This window comes from Leptonychotes weddellii, chromosome 12, assembly GCF_054177405.1.
Source record: "Leptonychotes weddellii isolate Sample4059 chromosome 12, ASM5417740v2, whole genome shotgun sequence".
Taxonomy (NCBI): Eukaryota; Metazoa; Chordata; class Mammalia; order Carnivora; family Phocidae; genus Leptonychotes; species Leptonychotes weddellii.
Genome location: NC_138380.1, coordinates 26,802,515 through 26,818,003, shown reverse-complemented (window position 1 = coordinate 26,818,003; position 15,489 = coordinate 26,802,515). Strand labels below are relative to the sequence as shown.

General features: G+C 37.5%; 1 protein-coding gene across 1 annotated transcript in view; it reads left to right on the top strand.

The window, feature by feature from the left end:
* KCND2 (potassium voltage-gated channel subfamily D member 2) overlaps window positions 1-7,527 on the top strand; it is a 443,232-nt gene extending 435,705 nt beyond the window's left edge. The window contains exons 5-6 of the mRNA XM_006742528.3: window positions 2,643-2,887; window positions 4,865-7,527. Of these exons, the coding sequence (XP_006742591.1) occupies window positions 2,643-2,887; window positions 4,865-5,042 (423 nt within the window). The 3' untranslated portion in view covers window positions 5,043-7,527. The remainder of the gene's footprint in view (window positions 1-2,642; window positions 2,888-4,864) is intronic.
* The last annotated feature ends 7,962 nt before the right edge of the window (window positions 7,528-15,489 follow it).

Below are 15,489 nucleotides of genomic sequence, written 5' to 3'. Positions count from 1 at the left end.
AAAGTATTTTAGAGAATTATCTAAAGTGTTTTTATCTTTAGTGGTTATCTTAACTTTAGTCTGAAATGTCAGTTTAATGCGGATGAAAAGTTGTTTCCCAAGAGGTGACTGCAGGTCCTCCAAAATATCATTTTTCCCCTGATTATGAAAATGCTGATTAAACGAAAACCAGTGTAGTTCAAGTGTTCCTGACATCGAGATAAAAGGAATACCAATAGCAGTAACAAAAAAATAGAGACTAACTGAATATAAGCTTTTCTTTCATTAACAGGTTGTAATGAACAAGATAGGTAATAAAAAACTGTGTTCCCATAGGAAAAATGACACATTTCATCCCTGGCAAGCCCCTTGGAGCTGAGGCTTGAGTCTGCATTTCTCTGTTTAGAAGCTCTCAATCAGATCTCTACTTTAGGAAAGGCACCCATTCCCTAGCTGGCTTGTCAAAAGGGGCCACAGTCTTTGACCACAAAGCAGAACAAAACTTTCACCGTATTGGAATCAGTTCTGCTCACTCACTCCCCAGAGGTACATCCTTGTATTCTCAATTCCAACATATCACCCGTGCATTTTTTTCATTTACCTATGTAGTCATTCAACAAATTTGTATTGCTTGCCTACTACGTGGTAGACAGTGAGCCAGACTCTGGAGACGCCATGAAGTCAGGTGTGGTCTCTGCCCCCATCAAGCCTCCACGGATGGGCCAAAACACCGATGTTCCTGGAGAAGGGTCATGAGCGCAGAAGGAAAAATGGGGCCACAGTGCAGTGACACAAAGAAGGTGGAGCCATGAGGAGACAGGATCAGACAAGGTTTCCTGGAGGAGCTTGCAGGATGACTAGGAGCTATTTGGCAAAGAAATGAAGGGGCTAAAAGGTGATGTGGGCACCAGAGAAAGGCTGGAACTTGGCGCCAGAGGAACTGAAAGAACTTGAGGGTGATCAGAAGACAGGGAGTAGAGTGACCCAGGAGGAGACAGGGGAAGTCTAGACAATGGCTAGCCTTTGAAAGCATGTGAAGAATTTTGATCTTTATCTCATAATAAATGGAAAGTTATTTGAGGGCTTTAAACAGGGTAGTTACATGATTATATTTGCATTTGTAACTAACGATCCATAACTTACAGGATAAGGTCTATAGCTTAGGATAACTCTTTGAAAGGTAAACGGTAACATTAACAGTCAGGTGTATTTATCTCCGTGCTTTTTTATTTTCATTTTTTACTATTTTATCTTCTATTTTTACTATTTTACCTCTTAAATAAAAAATTATTTAACACCAGTTATTACTGTTTAAATTAAACTACCTACAGAAATAACCAGCAGCAGAAAGACTTCTTCACTTCCAGTCACTGATGTGATAAATTAGAATCTCATGCACTATATACTTGTATTATGTGTGTGAAATGTGCATTGTAAAAGAAGAAAACAGATTGTGAATCCTTTGTGGGCTGTATTTTTTCCATAAGACTTGATATTGAAATTCATTTCTTAATGAAACTCTGTCTTATCTGGTCATATTATTCTCTGGACTTTAAACAGTGGAATCTTAAATTTCATTTACTTCAAAATGCTTGTCTCAGCAAAGAAATAACAAAATGAGTAACGAAAACAATACATTTTTGCTGTTGGCCAGTGAATTGTTTCCATTGTTTCACTAATATTGTAGGATGAGAGATGGTTACGTGGAATTTGGCATGTGCAAAGCCTTCCATTACAAGATTATTCCCACCTACACAAAGAAAAAAAATAGTAATTGAAGTCGCTCTCCTGCAGTTCAGACCAAAATGTTTTCCCTTATAGTTATGAGGTGAAATTCTTATATAGGCATTTTAGGAAGTGATTCTTTATTAAATATTCCAAAAGCAAAATTTTCACTGTGGTTTTTCTAAAATGTGGCATATGAAATGATGCCCATCACTGTGTGCCTCTTGGCTAGGAGAACTCTGAATAGAGGCAGAGGTGGTGATGTATCATGAAGATAAGGGAGACCTCCGAGTTCAGTGCTAACCCCTTCTGGATCAAACACAAAGTGGCACATTTTGCAGTATTTTTACCTATTTAACTAATGAGTCACTTGTCTATACACTGGGAATTTTAGAGGAGCCTCTAAGGAAATAGAAAGTATCTTCGGGATCTCATTTTCTAATTAAAAGATGTTTTCAATCCCACATGAAAATATTTGCTAATATATAACAGACAATCTAATTTGGGGCATTCTATTAAAATAGCCTCTTTTCCATGATTCCAATCTGTTTAAAAAAGAAAAGTCCATGTGAATTGACACATTCACCGTGAGCAGCACTGTCTTATATGCATTTTCAAGAGTTTTCTTTTTCCTTTCCGGAAATGATGTTTCAATTAACACGTGGTGTTTCAAGATAAAGTTAGTCCATGAAGAGATCCTAAATCAGCCTGCAGATGTCCATCTCGAGGGCTGACTAGGGAGATTTTATTTTCGCACAAACGCCCGCATGAGGTGGCTTCGATATTCCAGGCTTTATGAAAATGGTCTTAGCTGCCCGTTGGCTCGTCTCAGTGTACGGGCATGTTTGAGTTTTTAAAAATAAAGCCATTCATCTCCTTTCTTAACGTTAAAATGCGTTTCTGTGCCTCCTCCTCGCGTTCTCACCGCTGCGGAACAGAATCACGAGTTTGTGGATGAGCAGGTCTTTGAGGAAAGCTGCATGGAAGTTGCGACCGGAAACCGGCCTTCAAGCCACAGCCCCTCTCTCTCTTCGCAAGGAGTCACCAGCACTTGCTGTTCACGACGACACAAAAAAACCTTCCGCATCCCAAATGCCAACGTTTCCGGAAGCCACCGGGGCAGTGTGCAAGAACTCAGTACGATCCAGATCAGATGTGTGGAGAGAACCCCGCTGTCTAACAGGTACCCGAGGTGAATGTGTGTGCGTACACACACCTGTGCTCCCTCCCAGGGCGTATCTGCACCCGCACGCACGTTGCTGCCTTGGTGTATTTGGCAATTTTGGGTGCGGCAAGGGGAGGGGCGGGGGGGGGCGGGGAGTACTTTTTATTTATTCATTTATTTTTAACTAATACACCTTAGAAGCACCGTGGCATCTAAATCCTAGGGTTTAGAATGTGACAAGACCAATACCACCTAACAGGTAGGAAAATGGATCCGCTATGATACTCTCTGAGTCAGGAGTAGCTGTTGTATAGCACGACGTGTAGAAAGAAGCCAAGATGGTCAGGCATGCACAACTGTGCTTCTGCCTCTTTCACTCCACCACTTTTTCCTATTTGAGCAGACAGCTTTATATTCAGGAGCCCCCTTTGTAAATGCAAGGAGCCTGAAGTGATAGTCAACACTACTAACGGAGACAAATTAAATTGACATTGATACCATTGAAAAGTACTCAGCAGCGCCTAACAATACATCAACACCTTCAATGTAAGAGTGAAAAACAAAACCATGCCTACACAAATCTCTTGAATCAATATATAATTTTTTTTTTTTTAGATTTTTAATTTATTTGCGAGACAGAGAATGAGAGAGAGAGAGAGAGCACATGAGAGGGAGGAGGGTCAGAGGGAGAAGCAGACTCCCTGCCGAGCAGGGAGCCCGATGCAGGACTCGATCCAGGGACTCCAGGATCATGACCTGAGCCGAAGGCAGTCGCTCAACCAACTGAGCCACCCAGGCGCCCGAATCAATATATAATTTTGATCATAAAGATATTTTGGCCCACAGCAAACACAAAAATCAATCCAATACAAAAAAACATAAGTGAAATGCTAAAATTGTTCACGTCTGGTTCATTCATGGACAACTGAAGTGAAATTTTTGTTGGCATTTGCCTTTGCTTCTCTTTCTTTGCTATTTGTTTTTACCACAAACAATAATAAAAAGGAATCCATTTAAACTATACAACTCATTAAAACGATCAATTTCTGCCAACATAATTTTGCTTTGTTCTTCAAATTAAATAGCTATGTTTTTATATTAACAATCCATTAATTCGGTGCTACTCCTTTGTTCTCATTCAGCAATCTTTGTGAAAAACCTGGATGACATTCTGAATTCAGGCTATGTTGATTTACATAAATCAGATGTCTCTGGGACCAGAATATTAAATTTTGGAACAATGAAAGATTTCTGTCTCTAAGATATTCTACCTCTGCATTGTTTTACATCCATTCCAAAATTAAGTAGAAAGCAGAGAATTGTTCAGAATGAAAATTTTAAGACAAAAACATCTTAAATAAGATTTCCATGAAAATAAGGTAATTAGATTTAAGTAATTAGCATCCTGTGTATACCCTCCTTGTTCCTCTCCCCTTTGACCTCCATCCACATGGAGTATAAAACTCACGCAAGAATACCACTTGGGAAAATCTGGAATTATCGATAATGGCTAACTTTTTAGAGGTTCTTAAAATTGGCTTTAAGAGCTTTAAGGGCATCGTCTTTCCCCAAGAGACAAGATAGTAAAATGACTCTGAGGTGACAAAAACTGAAACACATTCACAGAGCATTGAGGTGCATCTCTTCCATATGAGCATCTCAAACCTCTCAGAGGTCCTGATTTTACTTTGCCCAACCCAGGCTTTCCAAAACTGACCCGATTCCCTTTCTTGCATTTTTGTAGAAAACACTTTGAGAAACACTGATTGAACCAAATTGAGCTGGCTTTTAGACACTTAGTTAACATTAATGACCTGGCTAATGTTCATTTTGACATATATTATTAGGTTTGGTACTTCATTTTTAAAAAATCATGGTGACTGGTCTTGGATATTTAACATGTTACTGATAGACATGAAACGCATCCCTCAGTTGTAGGGAAAACATTGTTTCAGTCAACAACTTACTTTTTAAAATCTATTTCTTCCTCACCAGCCGATCCAGTTTAAATGCCAAAATGGAAGAATGTGTTAAACTAAACTGTGAACAACCTTATGTGACCACAGCAATAATAAGCATCCCAACACCTCCAGTGACCACCCCTGAAGGAGACGACAGGCCAGAATCTCCGGAGTACTCAGGAGGCAATATTGTCAGAGTGTCTGCTTTGTAAGACAATTGGAACCAGGTCTAAGAAAATTTGAGCTCTGGCTGTGGAAAGAATTCCAATGTGGAAGAAAGAAGAAATAAATAAACCTTTTGCAGATGAAAACAGCAAAGCAAGAAGGTTGGCAGTGAAATAAAAAACAAAGCTTCCAAACCTGAGGATGGAAATAAAACCACCAAATGGCATTTCTAGACAAAGTTGACCTGTTATACAGAGGAAGAGTCTGTGACCCTTTGACTTTGTGAATGAGCACAATGAAATGCCGCCTATCGATGCTTCTTATGATCTGAACTCTTTTTTAATAAAATAAATAAAACAAATCTTTGAACATAATGTTCCAGTTGAATGCAAAACAAAAAAATATGGAAAACATTTTGATAAAAATTTTTCCTGTTAAAACCATGAACATTGGCTATGATGAAGATTATTACGTGTTAAAAAAAAAAAAAAAAACAACTCCTATGACACATTTGTATTGACTGAAGGAAACCATCATAATGCATGCTAGAATTCTTTGAAGCAGTGATTTCAGTGTCCTTATGTTGTCTTCAGAATAGGCATGATAAACTATAATTGTAGAAAGGGGGAATTTCTGTGCACTTACAACAAGCTGATTGTTCATGTTCTATGGTGGGCTGTGCCAATAAACTCCTTTAGAGCTGCGGTATTTCTCATGGGGATGCTCATTAGTAAATCTAAAGTGTTCAGATAGTTCAGTATTAATTATTGTTTTACCTTGCACCTAGATACTGGTACAACTGCAATAATTCATTGTACACCTGTTGTATCAGGAATCAGGATTTTTTGTTGTCGTACTTTCCAGATCTTCATAGATACAGTAAGAGCCACGTTCATAGAAACACTTCTGGTGTGGCCAGGTTTTAGATAACTTTTTAATCCAAAACTATTGTGCCATAAATGTTTTTCAGTAATATCCTTTGGTCCGCTGTGTCCCCGTGACAGTGCATTATCTGTTCTTGTACTTCTACAGCGCCTTTCTATTGGGTTTGTCGTCATCAACTGGACTAACGTTTTGTAGTTCAAATGACTTTCCTACTTTTGTATTCCCCGACATACTACCTTGTAAGTAGATTACTATCATCAATCCCCTTATCAAAAATCAGGAAAAAGGAGTTGACATCTATGAATGATCTCTAACCTCTTTGCTGTTAGGGAAAAGCCCAGACACTGGATATATCGCTATGTGTTTCAGGCAAAGAGTAGGCTGGGATTAATATCACTAAATCAGTGATCCCAGAATATCGCTTGATGTATTATTTATTTTACTTTAGATCTTGAATACATTTTGAGAATAACTAATGTGAATTGAAATGCAGAGATTAAGAACTAGAGTACTTTATGTAGCAATATTTGATGAAAGCACGCTCTCTACGCCACTGGAGAAGGCCACACAAATTCATCGGAGGAAGGCTCCTGTACACGGCAAGGAGCAATTTTCTCCACTAAATCAGGAGGATGGGAGTTTGAGGATGCAAAGTTGATCTCTGTGTACGTTTAAGTGAAAAGTCTTTATACCTTTTCACCTTTAAAATATATCAGCAGACATGTCTGCACGTGACAGTGTAAAAAAGTTTTATGTCAAATGAAAAGTTTTGTTCATTCCAAACCACCACCGTAAGAAAAAACGTTTAGCTTCCGTACATGGAAAGAATTAATAATTATCCCTCTACTATAGAGATTTTAAAATGCTTATCATAATTTATCATAAAAAGGAATTAATCCAACCATTTTCAAGTAAAGCCAGAAATTCTTGCTTCCCATTTCTAGAATAGCTTCTAGAACAGTGCTGTGCACATGGTAGATCTTAATAAACATTTGCTGAATAAAAGTAAGATACACTCCACTATCTCTCGGGAAGAACTGGCTTTACTCCTAGTATGTCTTTTAAAAAGTTACTAATCTTCCTGGAGTGTGAATATTAACAATTATATTAACACCTGCCTCATGTCACTTTATGCTTCTAGAGCAAATATAGTGAAACGTCTTTGATGGCATTTGTTGAAAAAACTTTTTAAAAAGTAGACTAAGGAAACCACAATCAGGAATACTTAGGTCTTTTGATTCCCAATGAAAAGTTCTATTTTCATGTTCTTAATACTACATTTTTAAAAATGCAGTTAGATTATTTCAGTTGACAATTCTGTCTCCTTTTCAACTTATCATTTATCCCAAACTATTAATTCCTTTAGATTTTTGGAAAAGAAAAAAAAAACTTTTTGGTGTTTTAGGTGATTTAAAAATATACTGTGTTGGTGGTGAATGACTATTGATGACTGTGTGTTAAGTGCATCTGTATTGTAAGTGAAATGTAATTATTTCTGTGTACCATATGGAGTAACCAAGGTCATTGTTTTTGACAATTTTGTTTGAAATTCATATATCTTATTTCAAAGGATAGCATAATATCTGCATTATGCTGGAAAAAAATAGACCTTTGGAGAATACTTAAATAAAACATGTGCATGCTTGAACAGGACAACATGGTTAGCTGTTGCTCTTTTTTCTTAGACTTCCTTCCTTTCCAAAATCTAAGATGTGTCATACCCATATTTGGGAGAACCTTCTAACATGTACAAACACAGAACCCATTGATTGTAACACTTAAGTCTAGTCTAAATAGTCTTAATAATAGACTAATCTAGATAGTAGATTTCTGCCGACAGTGGGAATTTAGGAGAGACATTTTTGAGAAACAGTTAATATCATTTAAAGATGTAAGAGTGCCATTGCTTTAGATGATCCTTTTTGGAAATCTCTTGGCAACTACAACTCCGTAGCTACTAATTAATTTAAGTATATTACAAGGTTTTGTTGATCAGTACCCAAAAGAGGTAGTATGGTTACAATCAGCTCTTTTTGTATGTGTGATACTTCTAGATAGAGTGCTCTCTGCAGGGTGTGACCCAGTTTATTAGCCTACACCCTATAAGCTACATGCCTTTTGGACAGTGTGGACCAGAGAGAAGGCTGTTGTGTAAACCTTATATACTTCTTGACTACTGCTACTTGAGTTAAGCAAAGTTGAAGCTCTGAGGTAATAACTTTGGTCAGAACTCAATCAGGTTCTTAGTCAAAGATTCTTTTCTATTTAGGGAAGCAGACAAAGTGATTTATTTGTCTAGCTGTGTATATGTGTATTATATGTATATTTATATATATTTATTCAGATATATACGCATAGATTTTTATTCATTTTTTTAAGATTTTATTTATTTATTTTTGGGGGAGAGAGAGAGAGACAGCCAGCACAAGTGGGGCGGAGGGACAGAGGGAAAAGCAGACTCCCCGCTGAGCACGGAGCCCGATGCGGGACTTGATCCCAGGACCCTGGGATCATGACCTGAGCCGAAGGCAGATGCTTAACTGACTGAGCCATGCAGGCGCCAGGTTTTTATTCATTTTTTAAAAACATGCTCCTCTGATGGTTTCTCTTTAGTAGGAAACAAAAAGCACGGAAAAGTTAAGAGATTATTAGAAGAGGGAAAAACACGAAGTAAATAATGTAGTACAGAGAGTGATTTAAATTGTGGTAAGTAGTGATCCTCTTGGTGGGATAGTCTCCTTTTTTTCCTTGTTAATTCTTTTCTTTTATAGTCCTTGATTTATTGAGATGCCAATCCTGCGTTAAAAAGCTTTAACACACCTCCCCATTCCTTCAACTGAGTTACAGTGTTGGCTTGGAAATAGGCTCCAGGGAGTTATATCAATGTCTACCAGCACCATTACTCAAAAGAATAAGAAGGGTTCTTGATATCAAATACATGACTCCTCAGAGTTTCATAAGAAAGGTATCTCCTCTTCCCTGGAGTGTTATTATGTGTTTGTTTTATTAACTCGCAGGTACAAAAATGGTTATTGCTCTGCACTGTGTAAATTTCATCAGAATTTTCAACACAATTGCATAGGCACATTGTATTTTTTGAAAAAAAAAAAAAATAAGAGCTTAAGTTGGACCTACATCAGCTGGTTGTGTTTAGGGTAGTAAAACATTCTCGAAAGAAATTTTACTTTTAAGGAATTATTACTTTTGAACAGCACATTTGCTTAAGACAATTATAAAATATATTTATTGCAAAAAGCTTTTAGTGGGAATAATACTACATCCACACTTTCTAATTCTTTGTTCTTTACTGTCCACTTTACCTTTTCCCTCCTTTCTCTTCAAACACTAATCATTTCTTTACTAGATTATTCTCTCCCTTTCCCTAATCATTTCCCCCTCTTTTTTATATGGAAATGCACTAGGTGACTACTGTCCATTTTACATATAATTCAAATTCTTCAGTGCCTCACATGAGCCAGACATTGTGATGGGTGTTGGAGAAATGGAGATTAAAAATCCAAACCAAATCCTCCTCGAGGAATTACATACTGGAAAATAGCTTGACATACTCTCTGCTTTACACTGCTATTCTTAATCCTACACTACAAGTATTTTTCTCTCTGCCATATTAAGTCATTTTTTTCTACTTCAATCTCCTGAAAACGTGTTTTGAACAGAGGCTACATCAAGGTAATATTCTTCAAAGTACTTTCTAAAACCCTGTCATCATATGATTAAAATCCTCTTTCTCTAGGCCACGGTCCTCCCTCTATGGGGGTGCAGGGAAAGGGCACATGAATTCCCTACCTACCTGCTTGGAGAAAGATTAGAAAACAAGACATGGCAAAATAAAACAGGAAAGGAGGCAGAACTTGACATTTACAATTTGAGCGTGGTAAAAAACGAGACTTCCCCAAGTTTCCCCTCTGTCCTTCCTACCATAGTTTCAGGGGACGTAAAGAAAGCTATTAAAGGAGTTTTGCAGGAAGAGTACCACATAAACTGCTGTGAATCCTAATGTTCCACTTCAAAATTTATTCATCTGATTAATCCCACTGAAATATCTGAGAGATACTCTGACAACAGACCAGTAAGTCTAGAGAGAAAGGTAAGTTTATCATCAGCAGCACTCACATAAAGGTGGGCCCATGTGGTCTGTGTCAGTTCCAAGGGATGGGGCTGGCTGAAGAAGGGTATTGAAGGATGGGTACCAAAGATGTGGAGAGAAATTTGGAGGAACCCCAGAACAAAGATGGGGGTGTTGACAAGGGCTACAAGTTGGCAGAGAGGCATCCTTGGGCTTTGATTCTAAGTTCAGCCTTCTTGGCTTTGATCAAGTTAGAGTTTTGTTAGAGCTACAAATTGTAACACCAAAAGGTATTTTTATCTTAATCTATGATCAATTTTTAATATTCAAGCATCGACAAATTGCTCAGAGGTCTCCTGGGCTCCCTGTACTACAGAGAACAAAACCCTAAAAGAACAGAATAAAGAAGTGGTGCTGAGAAATGGGAAAGAGATTTGAAAGAGCCAAATATCTACCCTCGAACTTGGGTAGATGAATCTTAAATTTTCCAACCAGAGGCACTGGATACAAAATTTTCTTTTCTTTTGTTTTTTAAATAGAGAGCATGAGCGGGGGAGGGGCAGAGGGAGAGGGAAAGAATCTCAAGCAGGCTCCACACTCAGCAGGGAGCCGGAAGTGGGGTTGATCCCAGGACCCCAAGATCACAACCTGAGCAGATATCAAGAGTCCAACGCTCAACCGACTGAGCCACCCAGGCACCACTGGATATAAAATTTTCAAAAGTAAAAATGTCATGCACATCACAAGTTTACATAAGACTTAATCTGGACTTCATGAGCATTATGTTTATTCCCAGCCCACCCAGTAAGGTACCAATGTACAAACCACAGAAGTAAAACCCAAATGTGTCCTTTCCAATACACAGTTCCTTTCTTCTGTAGGTTTGCAGTGAACACTAAACAATAATGATTATAACCATCATGAAAAGATAACAATGGTAATAATGACTGCTAACTTTTATTGTGTTCTAAATATATACCAGCACTGTGCTCATCACTTCATGAGTATCAATCCATTAGGTGATTGCATGAGCCACCTTTCTGTTGAGAAAATTTTAACACTAAAAAATGATGGCTCTGGATATTCTAATTCATATGCTATACATTTTTAAATTAAATCATGTATTTCTGTGATAGAGTTCTATTTTATAGAAATACACATGCTCTTTCTTTCTTTCTTTTTTTTTTTTTTTTTGGTGTAAAACAAAACTTAAAGAAAATGGGGGCAGGAAGAAGAAGCCTGGTTAAATCCATGCTGTATTGGTTACAATGTCATTACCAAAGACAATCAATTTTTCTTCCCATTTTCTTTGTTCTAAATTTCTCTTTCTTGAAAAGTGTGCTACTAATAACTATTCATGATTGACTATTGGTGAATTAAAATAAAAATGGAACCTAGCTGGGAAATACATTAGTGTCCTAATGACAAAGATTTTTCCAACATTTCCATAGCATGGCATGCACACTGAGATAATTTCCCAGTAACAGAGAAAACATCCATTATCAGGGCACTTGGGTGGTATAGTCAGTTAAGCATCTGACTCTTGGTTTCAGCTCAGGTCATGATCTCAGGATCATGGGATCAAGCCGCACGTTAGGCTCTGGGCTCAGCACAGAGTTGGCTTGAGATTCACTCTCCCTCTCCCTCTGCCCATCTCACTTGTGCTCGCTCTCTCTCTCTAAAATGAATAAATCAATAAATCTTAAAAAGAAAGAGCATCTATTATCTCGCACTTGCTCCCCTTTTTGAACAAGGTCTGCCAAAATTTTCAAGGTTGTTGATCAAGAATGCTAACTGTAGCATCTCATTGGCCCTTAGTCTATGTCCTAGAGGCCTTATAATAATGGAACAGGAATATTTTGGAATTAAGGTCAATAACCACAATTCCCATCCTTCATTACCTTTTGTATCTTCTTCAGATTCTGGCAGGCAAAAATTCCAGAGGATGACCGTGAAGTGTCTATTGACATTCAATACCACATGCAAAATAAGGTGCAGAGAGATTTGGATAGGCAAAATAACCGCATAATTCAGTATCCCAAATTAGTATGATATAATTTAAAATATCCTTGGAGTTTTACATTCTCACAAAGAATTCTAAAATTTTTCTGTAGGTCCTTGATATTTTTTTATTTGCTTCTCATAAAATAGAGAGCTTCAATAAAGGTGTAAACACAGACATTTGATTTATATGGAACTGTAGAAAATTTAATGTACCTTTTAAAATGGTACTTGGGATATAACTACTTGTCATAAAACTTCTTCTCTGGGCTTCATCGTTTGCTTGTTTTATGTACCAAAATAACATTGGGCTATTAATAATATCTCTTTACCTTCCATCTCAATCTTTCCTTTCCTACTTCTCAATAGGTAAATGTGTTAGTCATCATAAGTATTAACAGTGTGTGCAAAACTTCTTTTCCATGAAAACTTAAGTTGAAACTATGATTAAAAAGAAATGTATAGAAAATTTAGTATTACATATGGTTTATCATTGTCAAATCCTACTGACAGTGATAATGAAGGGTAAAGATTCTCATTTCTGTTTTTTTTTTTTTTTTTCCCAAAGTAGGAATATACAACAGGTAAACCTTAATGTAAAAAAAAAAAAAAAACAAAACACACACACACTATATTTTGGAAAAGGAGACATATATATATATATAATATCAGATTATCAGATGGCTCCACTAGTATCTAAAATGAAATGCTTTATTCATCCAAATATGGGTAGGCCCACTAATGAGAGACTAAAAAATGGAGCCATCTGTGACTAGAAGAACCTGAAACCACATACTGTTTAGAAGATGCAGAGTTTGAAAGACCAGATAAATTTAACACCATGTCTGCTTCTTTGTCTATCTTACCTAGTATTCAGTTCCCTGGCCACGATTCTGAGAATGTAGTTTGATTATTCTGCATTTATTTACTATTAGACATAGATTATGAATTTTGTAGGATTATCTGAAATTAATTCAAGTCATTTCCCCCATCACCTAGAGCCTCAAATTATAACAAGTATCTCAACATACATTTAGACTGAATGCTAAAATAATTACAATAAACTCAAATTCGGTTAAGACCATCAGTCAAGGGCGCCTGGGTGGCTCAGTTGGTTAAGCAACTGCCTTCGGCTCAGGTCATGATCCTGGAGTCCCGGGATCGAGTCCCGCATCGGGCTCCCTGCTCAGCAGGGAGTCTGCTTCTCCCTCTGACCCTCCACCCTGTCATGCTCTCTCTCTATCATTCTCTCTCTCAATAAATAAATAAAAATCTTAAAAAAAAAAAAGACCATCAGTCAAAAAGTGAGGGTATAAATGCCTCAGTTTGTGTGTCTGAGTATCTCTGATTCCTTTTTTTTTTTTTAAAGATTTTATTTATTTATTTGACAGAGAGAGACACAGCGAGAGAGGGAACACAAGCAGGGGGAGTGGGAGAGGGAGAAGCAGGCTCCCCGCAGAGCAGGGAGCCCGATGCGGGACTCAATCCCAGGACCCTGGGATCATGACCTGAGCCGAAGGCAGACGCTTAACGACTGAGCCACCCAAGCGCCCAGTATCTCTGATTCTAATTAGATATATTTCTATAATAATTCCTGACTCTAGTCAAAATTTAAATACAAATGAACTTTAAATTTACTATTGTTTATTTTTAAATAGTTGCATTTCATTTTCTCATAACAGAGGAGCATATATTTGATGTTCAAAATATATTAGAGGAGCATAGCCTCAACAAATGGCTTTTACAATATAAGAGAAAGCCAAACAAATAAGTGAATGCAAGCATCCAATGCATTTTTCTTTTTTTTTTTTTTAAGATTTTATTTATTTATTGGACAGAGAGAGACAGCAAAAGAGGGAACACAAGCAGGGGGAAGGGGAGAGGGAGAAGCAGGCCTCTCGTTGAGCGGGGAGTCTGATGCGGGTTTCAGTCCCAGAACCCTGAGGTCATGACCTGAGATGAAGGCAGATGCTTAACGACTGAGCCACCCTGGTGCCCCCCAATGCATTTTTCATAATAGAAACATGTAAGGTAATATAAAATACTACTATAAAAAATAAGTTCTTAAGAAATGTCTTGTATGTACATTTCTATTTTTAATCATAGACTACTACATAATTTATGTAGTGGTTCTATTATGAAATCTCTTTTATATCTCCGCTAAAACTCAGGAGAGAAATGTTAGAGGCGGGGTACACACACACACACACACGCACACACCGAAACAGGCAGAATGTGGAGTTCCACTTATTTCATGATCTGATGAAATAGAACTTTAAGGACATTTTTGAAAGGATATTTTCTTCCCAGTAATCATTGTATCTTCTGGTGCATTTTTTTTCTTTGTTGATTTTAGAAAATTATAATGTAGCTATGTCTAGGCTTTTAAATGAATCTTCCTGAAAAGATGGATCAAAAATAGCATTCTCAGGATAACCAAACAGCACTGTCTTTTGTTAAAAGCTTAAATGTGAATGCCCGAACCTGCATTAGTGAGTACAAGGAGGAAATAAGATAGTGGTGAGCTTGAGAGCAGACGTGAAACTTGCAAATGTATTGAGGATCTGTGTCTTTTAGGTTACTTTTAAGTAAAGCAACAGACAGGTTTCTTTAAAATTTAATCAATTTCTTAGCTAAATTTGTTTTAAATTTGAAGGTAATTATATCTGATAGTGGAATTGTGAAAAACTATCATATTTTATTGCCATGAAGTGTAAAAGGACACCAAGAACTTGAAATTCCTGTTTTCAAAATGCATCCATGAGCTTCTATCCTCTTTTCCTCCCTACTTTTTAAGAGGCTAAACCACTTTCTTTGGGTTCCATAATTTGTAAGGATCACCAAGTATGCACATGCCCGTGTTCTCCAGTCCATGGTAATTATTGCATGTCACACTGGGGACACGGCAAGGGGAAGGAAGCAAGTCCTCTCATTCAAGGGGGCTGTTAATGTATCCTGAATATTAAACAGTGTGAGTTGCAACTCCAGAAAGTTCTCTTAAGCTCCCTGAATGGGCAGTGTAAAACGCCTGCAGCTTAAAATTAAACAAATGTCAAGAGATCTATTAACAAGAGATTTTTTTAAAGAAATGATCTTGCATTAAACCTCAGCTATGACAAAAACAGTACTGCAAGGGGGGCACCATGAAGCTGGGGCTGCGGAGGTTGCCATTCTACTCATTCATTTTTTTGTGAGCACTTTGTATGTTCCAGGCACTGTGCTAGGTGCTGCAATAAACAGATAACCGTGTTGGTGTAGGGGAGGAAAAATCATTTTCCCTCTATCCTTCTGAGTTCTTGGCTGAGACCCCCTGTAACAAAGCACATAGTAAGAAGAGAAAAACAGACATGTTCATTCACATGGATGCCTCATAGACACATGGGAGAGACACAAAGAAAGTGAATAACCATCTGAGGTGGCCTAGAATTTGGGATTAGACACCACCTCAGTAGGGAAAGAGGAAGAGTATAATGTAGGCCTCTTAGCGGATAGTAAATGATATTGAGGAAGGAAGAATAAAT